Source organism: Hypanus sabinus, chromosome 5, assembly GCF_030144855.1.
Source record: "Hypanus sabinus isolate sHypSab1 chromosome 5, sHypSab1.hap1, whole genome shotgun sequence".
Classification (NCBI taxonomy): Eukaryota; Metazoa; Chordata; class Chondrichthyes; order Myliobatiformes; family Dasyatidae; genus Hypanus; species Hypanus sabinus.
Window position 1 is genome coordinate 16462895 of NC_082710.1, and position 20833 is coordinate 16483727.

General features: G+C 40.2%; 2 protein-coding genes across 3 annotated transcripts in view; one reads left to right on the forward strand and one right to left on the reverse strand.

Moving 5' to 3' along the window:
* Positions 1-1458: 1458 nt before the first annotated feature.
* rgmb (repulsive guidance molecule BMP co-receptor b) lies at positions 1459-9482 on the forward strand. The gene is made up of 3 exons (XM_059969452.1): positions 1459-1892; positions 2848-3371; positions 7042-9482. The coding sequence occupies exons 1-3, from the start codon at positions 1793-1795 to the stop codon at positions 7705-7707; spliced, it is 1290 nt and encodes a 429-aa protein (XP_059825435.1). The 5' UTR covers positions 1459-1792; the 3' UTR covers positions 7708-9482.
* Positions 9483-18275: 8793 nt separating this feature from the next.
* The window catches only part of chd1 (chromodomain helicase DNA binding protein 1), a 115421-nt gene continuing 112863 nt past the window's right edge, over positions 18276-20833 (reverse strand). For both annotated transcript variants that reach the window (XM_059969453.1, XM_059969454.1), the window contains exon 37: positions 18276-19992. In XM_059969453.1, coding sequence (XP_059825436.1) covers positions 19608-19992 — 385 coding nt within the window. In that variant the 3' untranslated portion in view covers positions 18276-19607. The remainder of the gene's footprint in view (positions 19993-20833) is intronic.

Sequence of the window (20833 nt, forward strand, 5' to 3'; positions counted from 1 at the left end):
AAGTCGCGTGTTTTATTAGGGGGAGCGACTTGGTCGAAATCAGATCTTGTCTTGCTGGTGGAATGGGCGGGAGAGATCGATAGAGATTTGACCTCAGCGTGTTTTTGAGCATTCCCGAACAAAGAGTCGGAAAGGCGTTAGGAATGGACATTCGCTTGTCAGCCTCGGCTGTGTGGGTCTCGAGACAAAAATAGACGTGATTTAGAATGCTTTCGGTTTATTTACGTGCATATAGAGAGCATGTGGTAATGATTAGATTCAATGCATTCAGTCACCTTTTAAATAAATCATCTTTCGCTGGTTATTTATCAATATTGTACTCTGCAAGTAATCATAAAAGAAAAGAATATTTGACGAATGTCAAATTCCTATGGAAATAAATGGTTCTCGAGTGCGAGCCGGTGCTGGCGGAGGCTGCAAGCTCCCGCGGCGCCCCCTCTAGGCGCTGCCGTTCACACAGCGCTGCGCGGCGGGTGACTCCGGCTCGCCCGCTGCACTCACTGCCTGGCCCATTGCTCAAATGTGGTTTAGCACAAGCGTGAAGCATTTCGCAGCCAAATGACTTTAACAACTAATTTGCACCAAATTATGGCCGCACAAAGAGAGCGGGGCAGCAGGGCAGAGGAGATTGCGATCTCCCGATAAATGTTTTGCTCCCTGCACGGTCATGGACAGAAATCTTGATCTGGACGGAACTGTAAGCTTGATCTCGGGGTTTGCCTCCCCGCCATGTGCAGTCTGCACACGCTCTGCTGGTCGACTGTGTGGTTCCCAGCCATAACCTGAACTGCACACAGTGGATGTCACGGAGAAAAATATATATTTTTTTAAAAGCAGCCGAAGGTTTAACGCTCTCCTGCTGAAACCAAATGGACAGATTTGGCTCTGGTTCTCGGGGTCACATTATTTTCCTATACTGGTTTGCTTTCTCCGTTGAGACGCAATTCCAACTAGGATTTTGCATAAGTTACAAACTATTGGCTTATTTGTAATAAATCAAATAATGAAGAAACGCACACAATCGATAAATGTCTCTATTTATCAAATAATGTATAGTTTCGTTTTAATCTGTTTTTCAGTTCGCCCTATCATTCCGGTTGGGAGGTCTGGTGTATATATTGCATTTTTTCTGCGATATCAGTCCATAGTCGTTTTTTTATATCTAAACTGTGCTAATTTTTCACCTATCTCAATATTTATTGCTAGTGAGGTTGCATTAAATTATTTTATATTGCATCCTTTTTCTAACCTATGTCTTGTCTGCGTTTGTTATTTTCCCCCCTTCGGCTGTTGCTTTTCTTCCTTCTGCTCACCCCCTCCTCCCCGAAGCACCTCCAGCTCTGACTCAACTCTCCGCCGCGATGAAGTCATGTTCTTCGGCGCAGCCTAACCTGTCAGCGGAAACTGTGGATCGCTGGCCTGGGAGCGGGGCGGGGGTGGAGGGCGATGATGGACGGCGGCAGTCCACCAATCACCGGACAGAACTGGTCCGGTGGACTGGTGCTCAGCCAATAGGCTGCGGAGTGGGCGGGAGTTCCGTGCTGGGCGGTGGGGTAAGGGTGAGTAGTGTGGCGGCGCAAGCTGGCGTGTGTTTGATGCGATAGCTGAGATTGATAGCGCTCGGGCAGACGCGCCGTGCGGTATTGCACTGTTTGCATCCGAAAGCGATCTTGCATCCTCGGCTCTTCATTTTCCTTCATGCATCTTTCGCACCTACAGGTCGAGGAGTGGTTCCTGCAGCTGCTACCCCTTCTCGGTGGAGTATCTGAGAAACTCACTGCAACCTGAATGGATGGACATGGGGAAAACAGGCTTTTGCTACCCCGGGGCTGAACGGCCCGCCGCAGCCTTCACCTTCTTGCTGCTTTTCATTTCGACGTTCGCCAACACAGGTAACCCCTTTTCCAATTCCTCAGCACCATCTGTAATATTAGCGTTCGGAGCTGATCGGGATCTTGGCACCGCCGCTACTGTAGCTGGTCGTAGATTTTAAATGTTTATATTTGATGCAAGCAAAATTGTCCATAAATCTCTCTCGCTTCCAGCCAAACAATATCACCAGCTGGTTCGTTTATTTTGGAAACTTTCCTGACTGCAATCCGTTCACTCTCATCATTTTTGAGCAGGCATTTTCTTCGGTACGATGTAAACATTCCTAATTAAACTTAAGCAAATAACGGCTCACGTCGGGAAGAACTCGGTTGGAAGTGGTAACAGGAATTTTTTCCCCTTGGAGATTGCTAACAGGATTTAACCAGATCTTTCTTTCTTGATCTCTTGTTATTTGATTGTGTTTACTTAAAGTCCACAAATCAGCTCAAGTTACGAGCAGCGTGCAGTGACTGGATCGTCTCTTTCCTCTCGGCACTCCTTTATTTTTTTGTTCTGAATCTCCCCAAACATTTTAAAATGCTAACCAAGTTTGTTGCCCGGAGTCTGATTACGTGTTATGAATAGATTTTCATTTTAATCTTTACAAATCAGTATCTGACTTCCCGCACATGATAACAGGGATTTTCTTTTGCCTAACTTGTGACATTTTAACTGCGAGCTGAACGTTACGCTGCAATCCCAAACGCATTAAATTTAACCGCCTCACACTTCAAGCCTTTATATGGCAATACTTTGAAATTGTAAAGTTATCGTGCACTTCATTTCAGTAAATGCAAAAGGCTTATCTTCAATCATGAGGGTTAAAATAGTACCGAGCAGCGTTTTGCGAAAACTGATTTATCGTTCTGGAATGCAAGTATGTGTTTAACGGCAATTTGGCGCTACTGCATTGGTTTGTTTACAAGCGTTCGTCTGCTGGTTCATGACTCTAAATTGTTTTTTTTTATTTTGCAGGGTACTGCCAGCAGCAGTATCAGTGCAGGATTCAGAAGTGTACGACCGATTTCGTGACCCTCACGTCGCATCTGAACACCGCTCTTAATGCATTTGCCTCCGAGTTCTGCATTGCCCTGCGGGCTTACGCCCTGTGCACGGAGCGGACAGCCAAAGCGTGCCGGGGCAACCTGGCTTTCCACTCGGCCACGCTGGGCATCAGCGACTTGATGAGCCAGAGGAACTGCTCGCGGGAGGGCCCCACGTCCATCGCGGCCCAGGACCTCGTACCCGTCAGTCACAACATCGGCTTCTGCGACTACGACAACCGGGCGGCGGCGGCGGCGAGCACCGAGCTGCGGGCTGCCCGCCGCCGCTACGTCTTCTGCGGCTTGTTCGGCGACCCGCACCTCAGGACTTTCCGGGATCACTTCCAGACTTGCAAAGTGGAGGGAGCCTGGCCCCTCATTGATAACGACTACTTGTCAGTGCAAGTAACCAACGTCCCTGTTGTGCAGGGATCCAGCGCTACAGCCACCAACAAGGTACCCTTCCCTTCGCTCTGTCCGGCCGCTGTTTCGCACTCATATTTTGGGAATGTAAGGGGAAAAGGAAAGAGCTAAATGTTGGGAAAATCCCTGCCTTGAAGTGCTTGCACTTAGGGATGGGAGAGGATCTGTGCACCAGATATCCCGCCCTGTGTTGTAGTTAGTCTTCAAACTGTTTTAATTCTTTTACCTATAATGTCCCCAAACTTTTCCACTCAAATCACGTTCGGAATCAGATCTTAGTATCGCTGAGTTGTGTCGTGAGATTCGTTGTTTTGCAGCAGTATTACAGTGCGATGTACATAAAAATACTATTTGTTACATTTTTAAATGTATATATATTTGGAGAGGGAAAGCAAAAATAGTGAGGTGGTGTTCACGGGCTGGTTCGTTGCAGGTTCAGAAATCCAATGGTGGAGGTGAAGAAGCTGTGTCTGAAACGTTGAGTGAGCGTCTTCGGGCTCATAGCTCCTTCCTGATACTAGAAATAAGGAGGCAGCAAGTCCCGAGTGACGGGGGTTCTTAATAACCCTGTGCCCTTTTGAGGATGCCCTTGATGTGTGTAGCTTTTTCTATCAATTGTAGAGAGGGAGAGACAGTGGTGAAGTGAGAACCAGGCCGAACTGGAATAGAATCTATTAATTCTGTAACTAGCGAACTGTATTGTAATTCCCCGGGCGCTGTTCCATTCCTCGGTATCATTTTGTTCCCTAGTCCCCGAGGACCGTAACACAGATGTCAGCCCCAGTGCTGTCGCTAAACCAGTTAAATTGGCAAATGTAGGCGTGCATTTTCCAATTACAGGAAAATCCCTACTCCTATGTTTTAAATATTTGGAATAAAAATCCTGATTGTCATAGATGTTTGGAAAGGTTTATTAAAGGCGTAATTGTGGGATGTGAATTGTGATTCTTCAAATGGGTTTCTATGACCCAATCTGAAGATCCATTTCAATGCCAGCAAGATCTGTCATGACTTATTTTAGTTCCTCTGTGTGTTGCATACACAAATACATCTTGATGAACTCCCAAATAATTAACTATTTTGTAAGGTTTTTTTTCCCATTCAATAGGAAAGTTTCAAAACCTACTTAATAAATCTCTGCATTTATTGGTATTGTATTCTATATACGCCCTTTGGATATGAAGAAATGTTCATTGAGTTTGAACTGATCAGTTTACTAAGGATTACACCGCGTAATCATGAAAATGCATTCAATCCCATTTATGCCAGTTGATCATATTTTTATGAGACTCATTTCCATTTTATGAGTTTTATACCCTCACTGGCCAATTTGTCAGGTATACCTGTATGTCTGTTCATTAATGCAAATATCTAACCACCCCATTATGTGGCAGCAACCCGATGCATAATAACATGCAGACATGGTCAAAGGGTTCAGTTGTTGTTCAGATTAAACATCAGAATGGGGGAAGGAATGTGATCGAAGTGACTTTGACCGTGGAATATTTGTTGGTGCCCGACGGGGTGCGTTAGGTATCTCAGAAGCTGCTGAAATCTTGGGATTTTCACGCACAACAGTCTCTGAAGTTTACAGAGCAGCAAACACAAAAATATCCAGCGAGAGTCAGCTCTGTTGGCAAAAACTCCTTGTTAATGAGAGAGGTCAGAGGAAAATAGTCAGACTGGTTCAAGGTGACAGTAACTCAAATAATCACAGGTTACAACGGTGGTGTGTATCCGAATGTTGAACCTTCGCGTGGATGGGCAACAGCAGCTGTTCAGAGAATACTTCCATTAGGTACAGCAGGTAACTAATAAACTGGCCGCTGACTGTATATCAGAAGTCATTCTGCACATAACCAGCGACGCTTCACTACTGGATGAAAGTATTGTTTTAAAATAAGTGTATAATAGGACCCATGATGTCTTTTTTAGAACCCATGATGTGGGCACAGTGCATCCATTTAAATGAATTGTTGATTCAACCCAGCACCATTTTAAAATTCCTCTTCTATACATCAGATGTATCTAATTGACCCTGAACCTGCAAAAATGTTCTTAGTGTTAACCATTTTCAAAGAATTAGCCAAGCACATGAGATCCCAGTAATTTAATGGGTACACATAAGGTGGAATTCTGATTACAGAACTGCAAGTTTAATTATTACGTCTGTGTTTAGAAGGAAAATGGTGATTTGCCATGTATTACATCTGGGTGACAGAAGTAAAGGTCTCAATATTTGACCTGTGTGTATTGCCCCTAAAGTTAAGACTTATGTGGATATATGTATAAATACATTCCTATGCTTTCTCATCAATGCACACTCTTTTGCCCACCAAGTAACCATCATCCATTCATTTGCACCTACGTCCTGATATGTGGGGAGAACATCAAACAATCCCAGGGTGGGAGGAGGGGGTGGAATGGGTGGGTAACAAACCTTCCTTCCCTTGCAGTATTGGGACTGGTTTGTTAGGTATGTCATTTCTCTATGGAATTCTTCGCCACAGACAACTGTGGAGACCAAATTATTTGGTACATTTCAAACAGGTTGACTAGTTAGGATTTCAAAGAAGACAGGAGAAAAGAGAGGGGTAATAAATCAGCCATGATGGAATGGTGTAGCAGATAGATGGGTCGAATGGCCTAATTCTGCTCCTACATCTTATGGTCTTGTGTATTAGAATATAACAGCACAGAGCAGGTTCTTCAGCTCATGATGTTATGCCAGCCTTTAAACTTACCCCAAGATCAATCTAACCTTCCTTCCACAGAGCTCTCCAATTTTCTATCACCCATCTTAAGAGTTTCTTAAATGCCTTTAATGTAGCTCCTCAACCACCATCCCTGGCAGTGTGTTCTATGCACTCACCACGGTCTTTGTAAATAAAAACTCAAATTGCCTCTGACACTCTTTCCCACCGCCCCCCATACTTTCACCAGTCACCTTAACATTATACCCACTCAAATTAGTCATTTATGCTCTGGAAAAACCGATGTCTATCATCTCTTACCATCTTGTACAGCTTTATCAACTAACCTCTCGTCCTCCTTTGCTCCAGAGAAGAAGTCCAAGTTTGCTCAACCTTATCCCCTAAGACATGTTCTCAAACCCAGACAGCATCCTGGCAAGTCTCCTCTGCACCCTCTCTGAGCTTCCACATCTTTCCTGTAATGAGGTGACCAGAACTGAACACAATATTCCAAGGGTTTTACAGAGCTGCAACATATCAAGGCAGAATTGGCACAGGAGGTCAATGTCATGTTCATACAATATGTTGCATGTTGCAAGTTTTCACAGCAATTAGCAGGAGCACCAGTGAGCCCTCTTTTTTTGTCTGTTACTGGTCTCAGGACAAGCACCAGGACCGGTGAGAAGGGGAGAAGGTGGGAGTATGGTGTTAGGAGGAATTGTATATCAGCCATGATGGAATGGCAGAGCTAACTCGATGGGCCAGTTGGCCTACTTCTGCTCTTGTGTCTTATGGTGGGGATAGCAATTTGCACTTTACCGATTTTAAACTCAGTACTGTTGGAAATTTTGGGACAGCTCTATCGCTCTCATTTACAAACAAAGTACAATATATTACAGTGCACCATATCCTGATGTTTGAAGTCATCCCTCAAAGAAAAGATTTACTTGGGTATTCTCTGTGGTATTTGTTAATACACACTGAGTGTGCATGGTTTTAATTTCTTTCAGATAACCATCATTTTCAAAACCTATCATGACTGTACCGATCAGAAGGTTTACCAAGCCATGACTGATGATCTGCCTGCAGCGTTCATAGACGGTACAACAGTGGGAAATGGCTGGATAAAGACTCTGTGGATAGTGGAGAAAGCCATTGGCAAACACGTGGAGGTGCACGCAAAATACATAGGAATGACGGTAATCGTGCGGCAGGTGGGGCATTACTTAACATTCGCTCTGAGGATGCCTGAGGAATTGGCGCTGAATGAGGACGACAGCCAGGGACTGCAGCTTTGTGCTCGTGGCTGCCCCATGAATGAGCGCATCGACGAAGGTGGCCACCTCCCTCTACCGGCCAGTAGTCAAAGCCATCCACACCACCCCCCGGCCCAGCCTAAAGCTGCTTACACATTAGAGAGCGCAACCGCTAAATGCCATGAGAAAATCCAAGTAAAGGACGTCTATTTTCACTCCTGTGTTTTTGACCTACTGACAACCGGAGATGCAAACTTTACAGCTGCAGCTTATAGTGCACTCCAAGACCTGGAGACATTGCATCCAAAGAGAGAACGGTGGCATATTTTCCCCAGGGGTAACAAAGTTGCCCAGAACACTGGTGTATTATTTAACATTTACGTTGGACTGTTTTCCTTTATTGTGATTGTGTTTTTGTAGGTTTTTTTAGTTTACATAAATATTAAATATATATTGTTATAATATATTCAGAAAAGTATATATGTATATACAGTATATATGACAGGATGGCAATCCTGAGCAAACAAGACTGTACATATTGTGTAATTTGTTGTGTAAGTTCATACAAATGCAGTTGTAGTATTATATACTTTTTTTGTTGAAAGTTACTTTGCAAGTTGTGAGTTGATGGCCCTACAGTTAGGGTCTGTTGTTACAAAGGGCACTTTATGTTTCTACTTATTGATACTTAAAATAGCTGCCGGTAAAGGTGTTCATAGCTGTCAGAGTTCGATATTCAGTCTCCGAAGGTTTACCAGTTATGCTTCTTGGTTTCAAAATGGATAACTGTTTGTATAAGCGGTGATTGTCTAAGTATGTAAATAGTTAACTTATTTATAAACAAAATGTCCTGCTAGAAAAACAGAGCAGATTCTGTGCTATTTCTGATGTTCGCTCTGCTGTGTTAGTGGTGCCACCTAGTGGATTGCACTTGAGTTACTTCAGTGTTCAGGTGACCAGTGATTACAAAATCTTAATTTGTGACTATTAAACAAAAGGTCTTAAATACCTTTTATATTGTGATGTGTTAGTTATCCTTTTCAATCACTGCCCCACAGAACCTCCTTTCAAACCTTTGTTAGAAATTCTAAACAAAAAAAAAACTCAAAGTTTTCATTCCAAGCCCGTAAATTTTTTTTCTAGGTACTTCCACAATAATTGTCTCTTCAAGTTTCAATAGTAATGGAAGATCTAGTTTTGTTAAATCTTTATACTCCTTCGTCTTTTAAGGTTCAGCTGGTGAAAATGTTGCTTTCAGGCTTTAACTGGTCTGTTTTTAACTAGTTAAGAGTATCGTGCTTTATTTTCATGTGTCTGATTCCTCGCTGATGTGTTTTTGAATGAGGAAATGCAAGTTATTCACCCCTGCCCTTCACATTTACAGCACTTTCTCCTTATTCATTCTGGCCCTGTTGGCAAACAGTACAGTGAAACTCCGGTAAATTGCCCCAATGGTTTCTCAAATTCACAAGCTTTGATCTTGCTAAGTAAAAGTCAGCTAATGTGTGAATTGTTCTCATCAAAATTGCATAAACTGTGGAAATAATCTTGCCAATGTCTACGGATAGTTTAATTCAACTCTAACTGAGGCGATCAAAAGTGTGCTCTGTATAGGTGCTGAATTTTCCAGGTAGCACCTTCCAACTAACAATTTGCCATCCTGTCAGTGTGTAAGATAAAGTATCCACCTCCAAAGATGACAACCAGTCACCTAGTCTTATTTCAGGAAGGGTCTGTCAACTATTTTCTAACAGATCTATTCATACATGGTGTTGGAATTATTTATTTTCAAATTGGTGACAGTAAATACTTGAGTAAATCCCCACACCTCCTCATAAAGGTGTGCTTACACAAGGTGAACTTATCAATGGGGCCTACGAGTTGTGAGTGTTTATTATGTAGCTGCTAACTGAACTGGAAACTGCACTATAACTTAGCATATTTATCATGGTAAAAGGATGTATTTTCTCTTCAGAACAAGGTATGGAAGTTATCAGTCAGATACTGAGTCATTGTTGAGCCCCTAATGTTTTATGCCTGACTTCTCTTTTGTGATAAAATTCTGGTCCTGCTAGTGAGGTTGAGCAATTTCACTTGTGTACCACCTGATTTTGTACTTGCCCTCCCTTAGTCTTTCAGAGTTGAAGTTTGTGTATTCAAGTCAAACATGCATTAAAGTTCTGTTAGGAAGTGTGCACCTAGTGTCTGTCTTGTGTTAAACTGATTTGCTGAATGTCTCATTATACAGATGGAGAAAATTTTTATTTTTTAAGAGATGCAGGCTTCTGCAGCCATGTGACCAGTTAAGCTACTAACCCATACGTCTTTGGAATGTAGGAGGAAATCAGTGCCCCACGTTGTCATGGGTAGGGCATACAAACTCCTTACAGATAGAGCTGGAAATGAACCCAGGTTGCTGGTGTTTAATAGAGTCATGCTTACTGAGCTGCCTAAATTATGCCTTCAACATGAATGTTGTTAAAGAATGGGTAACATTTGCATAACTTCATAATTATCAGAGATGTGGGGGTTGTGTAGTTCGTCTGTTTCTTAGTGGCGTCATTAGCTAAACCAATATTTGATAATTTGCAAAGTTGCTTTACGTATTTCTGTTCTTCATTACCAGCATAGTGAAATCCATATAAGAGACCTAAATTCAAGAGAATGCTTTTGGTCTCTTAGAGTACAATTTAACCTGCAACCTTGGTTTGATTACACTGAACAAATTCAATATATGAATAATTCAACAAATATTGTCAACAGTTTTGGGCCCCATATCTCAGAAAGGATGAGTTGTTATGGACAGAGTCCAGAGCAGGTTCACAAGGATGATTCCAGGAATGAAGGGGTTAATATACGAGCAGCATTTGGCAGCTTTGGGCCTGTACTCACTGGAATTTTGAAGAATGTGGGGATATCGCATTGAAACCTACCAAATGTTGAAAGGACTAGATAAGGTGGATGTGGAGAGGATGTTTCCAATGGTGGGGATATCCAGAACTAGAGGGCACAGCCTCAAAACTGAGTGGCAATCTTTTAGATCAGAGGTAAGGAGGAATTTTTTTTAGCCAGAGTGGTCAATCTGTGGAATGCTCTGCCACAGACTGCGGTGGAGGCCAAGTCTGTGCATGTATTTAAGGCAGAAATTGATAGTTTCCTGATTGGTCAGGGCATCAAAGAATATGGTGAGAAGGCAGATGTATAGGGTTGAGTAGGATCGGGGATCAGCCATGATAGAATTACATCATGGCAGAACAGACTCGATGGACTGAATAGCCTAATTCTGCTCCTATATCTTATGGTCTTAATTCACTGCTAATAGAACAGTCGTAGTGCACTACGGCCCAGAACCAGGCCCTTCATCCCCTCTAGTCTGTACCAAACTATTAATCTGCCTAGTCCCATTGATCCGCACCTGGACCATAACATCTCCATATCCATGTACTTAGCCAAACTTCCAGCACTTCAGCTGACAGCTTTTTTCACAGTCCCACCACCCTCTGGTCGCCCTCCTGTTCCCCTTAATCTATGCTCTCTAGTTCTAGGCTCACCTAACCTCAGTGGACAAAGCCTGCTTGCATTTACCCATCTATACCCCTCTGTCAAATCTCCCTTCATTCTCCTGTGTTAGGGGGAGGGTGGAGTCCTAACCAATTCAAGCTCTTCCTTATAATGTCTGGTTTGAACTGCCTATTCAGGGAAATATGACTGGGTGATTAGTTAGTACATGAGCTAGCAAACCTTTATTTCCTGGTACATCCTATTAGGTCAGTGAACACACTTCACCACGTACAGTATTGGAATAACTGAAAGATCCAAGCTAATAATAAGGGGTTTTCGATTGCGATTCATTACTGACGCAGCAGCCTGCTAACAAAGGCCAAGCAGGATTCCAGCAGGAGGAGGGAACAGATCAATATCGTATTGAGTCATATTTCCATCTGGTCAGCAAGCTTCCAGCCTTTGTTATTTCCTGTCTGCAAAAGGGAAGAAAGATCAAAATCTGAATCCAAAATGAGAGAAACTTAATTGTGCAAAAGCAAATAATGAAATACCGAGGGGAGAAAAAATACTGTTCTTTTGGGATGCCATCCAGCTTTGTCAGAATTCTTGGAATCTAGTTAGTGCTCTAACTTTGTTTTTGAAAAAAGTTCGCTTGAATTTATTAGAATGTTTAAATATCCATCATTCACCCACTTCAGCCTACTCAAAGTTCAAAATAAATTTATGATTAAGGCACGTACCGTGTATCTCACTACAGATTACCTTGAGATTCATTTTCTTGCAGGCATTCATGGCAGAACAGAAAAATACAATGAAAAATTTCAAAGACTGATAACCAATTTGCAAAAGAAATTGCAAATAATAATTTAAAATAATACTGAGAATGAGTTGTAGAGTCCTTGAAAGTGAGTTTATAGGTTACCTTGCCCTTGTATTTTCCTCTATTTAAAAACCAGCTGATGCCACAATAACAATCAAGGCAATAATGAAAAACATGAAGGTCTAATTCCTCGATGTAAACATGCAGTACGTGCTTGGCTTTTATAATGAACAGATCAGCTGAAATCATGAGTGACCTCTAGATGCCGTAGAACACAGTCTCTGGTTAAGGGACTTTGTGCTGGCAGTTGGAAATGGTTTAGACTGCACATATGTGTGGTTTGGAAATGCAAGATGCTGACATTGGATATAAAACTAAAAAACAACATTCTATTAAGTAACAATGTGCAGCTCAAAACAGTGCACTTGTGGATGTTCATGTTGCTATTCATTTATTAACATTTCCAGCCTAAGCACTTTAAATTATTTTGCGTAGATTATTACTAGACCAGAGCTGCTAAACAAAATAAAAAACTAGGAATCATCTAATGTCCTAATTGTAAAAAAAACGGTATTAGGCCATAGAATACTGGATGGAAAACCAATGGGATGAACAATAATGCTGAGCTCTGAGGAGAGCCTTTGGCAGGTGGAAAGCAGAATTTAGGTAGGAAGTTCATGAGCTCAAGGTAGCTGGGTATAGAGAGAAAGCCTCTAACAACTAAAGGATGTGAACAGACCAACACACACCCACATACAAAATGCATATTCAGAATCTCTGGGGTTGACAACAGTATAATAGAGGCCCTTCAGCCCACAATGTTGAGCCAACCCTGCAACCTACTCTAAGATCAAACCCATTCCTCCCAGATTTTCTTCCTCTAGTTTCCTATTATGTACCTAATCTGCACCTACCATCACCCTTGGCAGCATATTTCACATACCCACCTCTCTGCAAGTCAAAAACTTATATCTGACATACCACCTCAACCCCCCCCCCCCCCACCTTATGCTTTTTTCCAATGACCTTAAAATTATGCTCTGCATTTAACCATTTCTGCCCTGGGAAAGTCTGTTAAGTCATCTCTCATCTTCCTTCACTCCAAAGATAAAAGTCCTAACTTGCTCAATCTAAGCTTTTGAGACCTAGTCTAGTCATGGCAGCATCCTGGTAATCACCCTCTGTAAAGCTTCTACATCCTTCTTATAATAAAGCAACCAGAACTGAACACAATAATCCCAGTGCAGTCTAACCAGAATTTTATAGAGCTGCAATAACACCTAGTGGTTCTTGCACCCAGTTCCCTGACTAATGAAGACTGACATAACATACATCTTCTTAACCATCCAAAGTGTGCAACTTCGAGGTATCTATGGATGTGGATCCCAAGCTCCTTCTGTTTCGTGTTAGTGCTGTTATCCTTGGCTCACACTTGCATTCTTTGATGTTGCATTAATAAGCATGGACATAAGACAATTTACTTACCAATGTTTTCTGTTTATTCTTGTAATAGCTCTGAGGTGTAATGAAAAACTTTGTTTTACTTGCCATACCGATTATTTCATTACAGCAGAGCAATCTCCCAGACTAGCCTAGCACACAGGACCTATTGAAAGTTTTAAGAAACTGGGATTGTTCTCTTGTGAATGAGAAAATTTAAAGGGAAATCTAAATATTCAAAACTGTGATGCACATAAAGGATGCACATTGTTTCCATTGGTAACTAGATCACTAACTAGAAATTAAAGGTTCAAAATAAAGTTATAGACTGGAGGAGAAATGGACATGATTTCCCCTAAGTGAGCTACTCGGATATGCAATGCACCAAAAAAAATGACAAAGTCAAAAAAAGTCTGCAGATGCTGGAGTTTCAAAGCAACTGACACAAAATGCTGGATGAACTCAGCAAGTCAGGCAGCATCAATTGAAATGAATAAGCAGTTGCCAATTCAGGCTGAAACCTTTTCTCAGGATAAAAGAATGGTGCAGGGAGATTCCATGCCGATTTTCAAAATTGAGTTAAACATCCATTCAATTTTCAGATCTATGGATACAGCATTAAATTTACAATTTGAACAAAAAATACTAGAAGCAATACATTGTAAAATAATTCCTCCCATTTTATTTATTGAGATGGCAAGTATTAAGCTTTAAAAAGAAATTGATAAGAGGAGACATTGATTGGCACCTTACTTTGACTATCTAATCTAAAAACACATTTTCTCTGATGTTATGAGGTCATATATGAAGGGAGATTCCTCAAAAGTGGTTTCTGTTGTCTTCTCAGACACTTTGATTTATGGCATTCTTTGTCCAAAGGACCTTAGAGAAAGAGAGGGCTATGGGTAACCCCAGGTAATTTCTAAAGTACCTACATATTTGGCACAGCACTGTGGGCAGAAGGGCCTGTATTGTGCTGTAGGTTTTCTGTTTCCATAGAGAAAAGCATCCTGACACTGCCACCCAGGTTGACATTAAATAAAGTCCCCAGGATAAAATCTAACAAGTGACTTAAAATATTTGTATTTACATTTTTGTTGTTAACCTACTGTATATTTAATTGATTTTAAAACAATCTGTTTAAAATATTTATTCAACATAACAAATTTGAATGGTTCGCTATCCTGTTCACCTCATTATATAGTGTAAATGTTTAAGTACATTGAAGTACAAGAACATCACCTATTAACAAACCCTGAACTGGGATAATAGTTGCTTGATAGGTTTTAAGATTATTATTTTATTATAAGCAATGAGTATATTCCAATGATCCTCTCAGATGATGACAAGGAGGGATACGGGAGATAGATCAGCTGGTTGTGATGTTGCAAGAATAACCTTGCACTCAATGTCAATAATATCAAGGAATTGATTGTGGACTTCAAGAAGAAGTTGAGGAAACACCCAACAGACCTCATTGATGTATCAACACTGAGTGGAGAGGGAGAGCCGTTTCAAGCTCCTAGGTGTCAATATCTCTGAAGATCTATCACGGGTCCAATTTTTGATGCAATTACAAAGAAAGCACATCAGTGGCTATATTTCATTAGGAGTTTAAGGAGATATGGCATACCATCAAAGACTAGCAAATTTCTACAGATGTACCACAGACAACATTCCAACTGGTTGCATCATCATCAATTAAACAGTTCAGGGGAAGAGGCAGCTCAAAGAACATCCCATCACCAGTGATGGTTGGCCAGCATAAGTACCAAAGGTTGAAGCATTTATAAGGACATTCAGCCAGATACCCAGAGCATATAATTCTTATTAGCCTCCCCACCATAATAGATAAAAGCCAAGTTTGATTGTAGACAATGTGTACGATTCCATGTAATAATAAGAAACACACAAAGAGACTATGGGACCAGTACCATACCTTGGATGTGTGAAGAGTTGCACTCTAGAATGTCTCTAGCCGAACTGCCACCATATAACGCACATAAAATGCTGAAAAAACTCAGGTCAGACAGCATGCATGGAAAAGCTTGAAGAAGGGTCTCGGTCCATTTCCATGGATGCTGCCTGACCTGCTGAGTTCCTCCAGCATTTCATATGTATGTTACTTTGGATTTCCAGCATCCAGAGTTTCTTGTGTTTACCTAGTAACACTGATAGTGCAAAACTGCCCATTTACTCAATGTCCACCAAAAGCAGGACACCATCGCTGGCTAATTATCTCTCATTAAGCAGTACTATTGAGAGGCATTTATGTACCAATGCTCACCACAGGACCATTCCAGGCTGCATCTCAAGTACCTGTACAAAAGTACTCAGATCTCTCTGAAAACCAGGCTTCACAAAGCCCACAGATTTTGACAACTTTAGTTCTGTCAACCAAATGATTGGTGCTTATTTGTCCAACAATACACTTGTAATATCTGACTGCAGGTATTAACTGTTGAGTAAAGCATTAAAGAAAACAAACACAATTAGAGGGTGATAAGAAGAGTTTAAAGGCAGAAGTAATGATAGAAGGTATAAACACATCCACTACAGATTTACTTCCAACATTAAAATATTTGTTTAAAAATTGCCTGAGACTAATCTCATGCAAATGAATGGCTGACAAACACCCTGTAGAACATGTTACTGCATTTATTATAGGTGATTGACAAATTCATTTTATGACAAGAATATTAATTTCTGAAAGCTTATGTTGGTCTTCTTGATAAGGAGAATTAGAACATTTGGCCCATTGAGTCTGCCCCACCATATCATCTTGGCTGATCCATTTTCCCTCTTAGCCCCAATTTCTTGCCTTCTCCCTGTAACCCACCATGCCCTGACCAACCAAGAATCTTATCAAACTGTATCTTAAATATACGTAGACTTGGCCTCCATATCCAGTTGTGGCAACAAATTCCACAGATCCACCACCCTCTGGCTAAAGAAATTCCTCATCTCAGTTCTGAACTAATAATGTTCTTCTGCTGAATTAAAGTATAGATAGATGAATGATGTGAAAACATGGAGTCACTTACTTGGACATTAGTATCATTGTCTTTACCTTAGATGCTGTTTAACATGGAGGTGGAAAATACCCTAATGCAAAATTTGGGGAAAATAATTCAGATTTTTTAAAAATATAAACTTGTGAATTCAATATTGTGTGCTACATATTGAACTAAAGACACCAAAAAAAAACACACTACTTAAGCCAGCAAATATGCAAACATGCCAATTCCTTGATTTCCTACCATTCATCAATTTATTTGGCAGTCCCGATGAGGGGTCTTGACCCAAATGGCAACTGTATTATTCCCCTCTATAGATGCTGCCTGACATGCTGAGCATTTTGTGTATGTTGATCTTTATTTGGCACTTTTTAAAAAAAAAATCATGAGCTGTCAGAGCAAGCTTGAAATTGTTGAGTGAAAATTGCAGCATATTCTGTAGTTGAAAAGCTACAGGAAGGTTCACATTGGTCAATAATTTACAGTGAAAACAATGGAAGGTTAGCCACTCAACTTTCAGCAATGACCAGACTGCATCTGGTCCATCTTCAGTAAACTGCTGTCACTGAATCACTACCGTGGTCTTCAGCAATCTAATCAGCAGCTTGATGAGGACTTCAATTACCAGAGCAATTCATGCCATTAAAAAAAACACTAAAAAGATGAGGTATAACTGAGATCAATGGTGGACAAAGCTTTAAATAATCCTCAATTTAAAAACCCATTTTGCATTATCATTACCTCAATCAAAAGTATTACAAACTTCATTTTAATAAGTGCATTTCAGCTCTCCCATCAACCTCATAACTTAAAATCACAATCTGTAAAATGGTAACAAGCTTGCTTAAAAAAAAATCAATGCTTGGTTTGCAGGGTTTTGCAGTATGATTAGTTTCCAATTCAGCCTGATAACAGCAGTGTTACCAAAAACTAGAGTCCATTAAGCATCTGTTGCCCCTCCTCAAAAGTAACAATACACATTTGATTTGGTGATAGGTAGGCTGATTACTTGAGTTGAGTCTGATGTTCTCCTGTTGGTGTGTGTGCATCATTTGGATTTTTAGAAAAGATCCTTCTAATGGCTTGGAAGTTCTACCAGTATTTCCTCTGCTAATCAAACAATTCAGCCTCTTTTATAGGAAGAATTAATGAAACTTTACAGTAAATAAATACAATTGATGAGTCTTATTACTGAAAGGTATACTGGCTTTTCACAGAATATTTTGTTCAAAGTTTTTTTTTACAAATTTAGCATATTAAGTTTTAAAATATTCATCTGTTTAATCCAATTCATCCAATTAAAGATCATCTTTCATAAACATGACTGATCTACATTACTTAAAAGATTAAGTAATATAGAAATAGTTAATGTTTTCCAAAAGCTGCAATATTTACCTTAATATAATTATTGTTAGTCAATAAAACAGTTTTTCATAAAAAGTAGCTTTAGTGTATGGTTTATCCATTGGTTCATATCACAAGTAAAATTAATAGAAATCACTGCGGTATTCCCAAGATCATTTCAATGAACACTCCAGGAGATGGAAAAAAAATTGATTTTTAAGAGTCAATACTTCATCTGAACTCTGAAGCACAGCTTTCCTTCCTTTATTCATTCATAAGTATAATAACAGGATATAATTCATCCAGTCTGTTAACGACACACAAAGTTTTGTGGAACTGCAAAAATATTTATTTATTTAATTTAGAGATACAGTGCGGAATAGGCCCTTCCAGCCGCACCACCCAGCAATTCCAGATTTAACTCTATCCTAATCACAGGACAATTTACAATGACCAATTAACCTACTAACCGGTACCTGGAGAAAACCCACAGATTCCATGGGGAATATGTACACTCCTTACATATGACGTTGGAACTGAACTCTGAGCTCCAACGCCCCAAGCTGTAAAATCGTTACGCTAACCGCAGCACTACCATGGCGCCCAAAGTATAACATATACCTTGTTATGCAAATAAATGTTGCCTATTTCTCAATCCATCGTCATTCTTAGGGCTGGGAAACATGAAAGCGAATAGCAGAGATTAGATTTTTTTCCCCAGTATTTGCACATACAAACTATATTTACATCTCTACATTAGTTCACTGTGTAATTTATTCACAGCTATACTGTCTACCCCGTTATTACTTGGCACATTTGTAATTTTTATTTTTGACCAAAGTTAAAGCACACATTTGCAAGGGAGAGTTACAAAATTACTTTATTAAAAAGTCTGTGATACTTTCTGGAGAAATAAAGGGGATGGGAAGAGAGACTGATAATGAATGTGTTGGTTTGTACAAATCTGACATTTTTCTTCCAGGGTGAAAAAGATGTCAGGAATTCACACATCATTCTCTGTAAATTTACTTTGTAATATATAGCAGATATTTACATCGGTGTGCATTATAACACCATATAGTTTCCCCAGTTCACCAATGCATTGGAAATTCATCTGACTGCATAGCACGTTTCATATTATTGCCTGTTTTAGTAGGGAAAAGAATAGGGAAGATGATATATCAAATTCACCTCATTTTATTGTTTTTGCTGTAAATGGAATCTTAAGGTGGGGGGGGGGGAGAAGTAGATCTGTTTATAAAATGTATCTCAAACTATAATTTGACATCTGAATTTTAAGGAATTTCTCCTATTTAGTTACTACAGCAATCACAACACTGAGTTTAAAGTAAATAAACACATTTCTAATACAAGTTATCAATAAAAAAGTACTACAGGACTAGATATAATTGAATTGATCTTCCCTTTCCCATTTTACATTCTAAACAGTGATTTCAATGACAATTCATTAAAAACTGTAGTACATGGATTTTATACTCATGATGTGAAGGCCTGAGCTGGTGGGGAAAGGAAAGTAGTCAAAAAAAGCCTGAGAAGAAAAAAAGCTCAGATTCGATCCACTAAATTTACAATAATTTACAGTAGTATATTTTCAAAGGCATTACAATTGATCAACAAAATATTTTACAGTTGTAAGTACAGAATTTAAATATTCAAGCTTGCCAAGAACTGGGCAATGTGGTCGCAGTGTAAAATGTAAACAGACTCAATACAAATAACTTTGGGAGGTGTACTAGCGTCCTCTGCCTTCTGAACAGTCTAAATTTTTACTCCGCTCCTAAATTCCTGCATAATCTTGTGTATTTGCGTGGATTTAAATTTGTTCTTCAACACATAATTCTGGTTGATGAGGTTGAAACCCTCCATGTCTGAGGAGAATTAATTCTATGATCCAGTGTGTTCGGGGCAGTGTTCTAATATATGCAGTAGTAAACATGTCCACCTTTGAATTAAAAAAACAGGAACAAAACATGCCACAAAGTTGTAGCACAGTGCAGCATTAACCTCAATACAAAAATATTTTCTTCTTGAGATAACAACCTTGCAACCTGTAAGGAGGAGTAACAATATTACTGCTCGAGAAGCATCTTTTTTCTGCTATAAGTCACATAAGGCATTTATTGTGTTCACTTTTTTTATGGCTGCATTGGGTGAAGACACGAAGTCTCGTGCCGTTATGTTTTACGGCTGTTCCAGATGTGCTCTGGGGTACTTTTGTGATCAGAGGAATATTCAAGGGGAGATCTATGTTCCAATGGTGATCTAGAGTCATATGGAGATCTCTGATCCAAGGGAGATCTTGGACCACTACCAGATGGTCTGTGGTCCACTGGCCAGTCTGAGTGGTATCTATAATCCCTGGAGGATTTGTGATGGCCTGAGTATTCTGAACTGGATCGGTGATCCGAATGAGATCGATGCTCTGAACTTGAACGGTGATCCGAGTGAGATCTATGGTCAGCATGTGAGCGACTCTCCTTTGAACTGGTGTCTGGACCAGAACGGTGATCCCGACTTCTGTGTTCATCAAGTTTTCTATGCTTACTTTCACTGTGATACCTGTAAAATTGGAAGAGATCAGGGTTACTTTTGAAGTTCATGTAAATATAGATACAGTTCTAAATTGATAGATTTATTGTATATGTGGCAACACTGGATATATTTAAAACAGAGATTGGTGGGTTGTTGATTCATAAGGGTGTCAACAGTTATGGGGATACGGCAAGAGATTGGAGCTGGCAGGGATAATATAACAGCCATGATGGAATGACAGAAGATTCGATGGACTGAATGGCCCAACTTTGCCAATATGTTTTATGGTTTATGCATATCTGTGGCTTGGGCTCCCTCCCTAAAGTGACTAAATTAATTCAGGGTATTGAGGTAACTAGTGATACCCTGAGGATGTAAAAGGCTTCATGGAAGTGCTAGCTCTATTGAACAGCACATGCACAGATTTTCTATTTTGGCAAGATAAATATTGAGAGTGAATAAAGTACTTGAAATTCGTTTGTGGATGTACCCTTACCACCCAGGACATTCTCTCTTCTCACTGCTACCACAGAAAGATACAGAAACCTTAGGACTCACACCCACTTGCCCCATCATTGAGATGTTCCCACACCTTTAAGGACTCCAACTCATGTTCTTGATATTTATTGCTTATTATTATTATTTCTTTCCTTTTATATTTGCAGTTTGCTGTCTTCTGAACTCCGGCTGAACACCCAAGTTCAGCTGTCTTTCATTGATTCTATTATTCTATAGATTTATTGAGTATGCCCGTCAGGAAAATAAAACTCAGGGTTGTATATGGTGACATATATATACTTTGAACTCTGATGCCGGGAAGGCAAATGAGTAATGAATAGTAGGTGATGAATCTGTGGAACTCATGGCT

Coding starts and splice junctions, on each gene's coding strand:
- rgmb (XM_059969452.1), top strand. CDS start 1,793: ATGGACATGGGGAAAACAGGCTTTTGCTACCCCGGGGCTGAACGGCCC. Junction 1,893..2,847: donor TTCGACGTTCGCCAACACAG/GTAACCCCTTTT, acceptor TTTATTTTGCAG/GGTACTGCCAGCAGCAGTAT. Junction 3,372..7,041: donor GCGCTACAGCCACCAACAAG/GTACCCTTCCCT, acceptor AATTTCTTTCAG/ATAACCATCATTTTCAAAAC.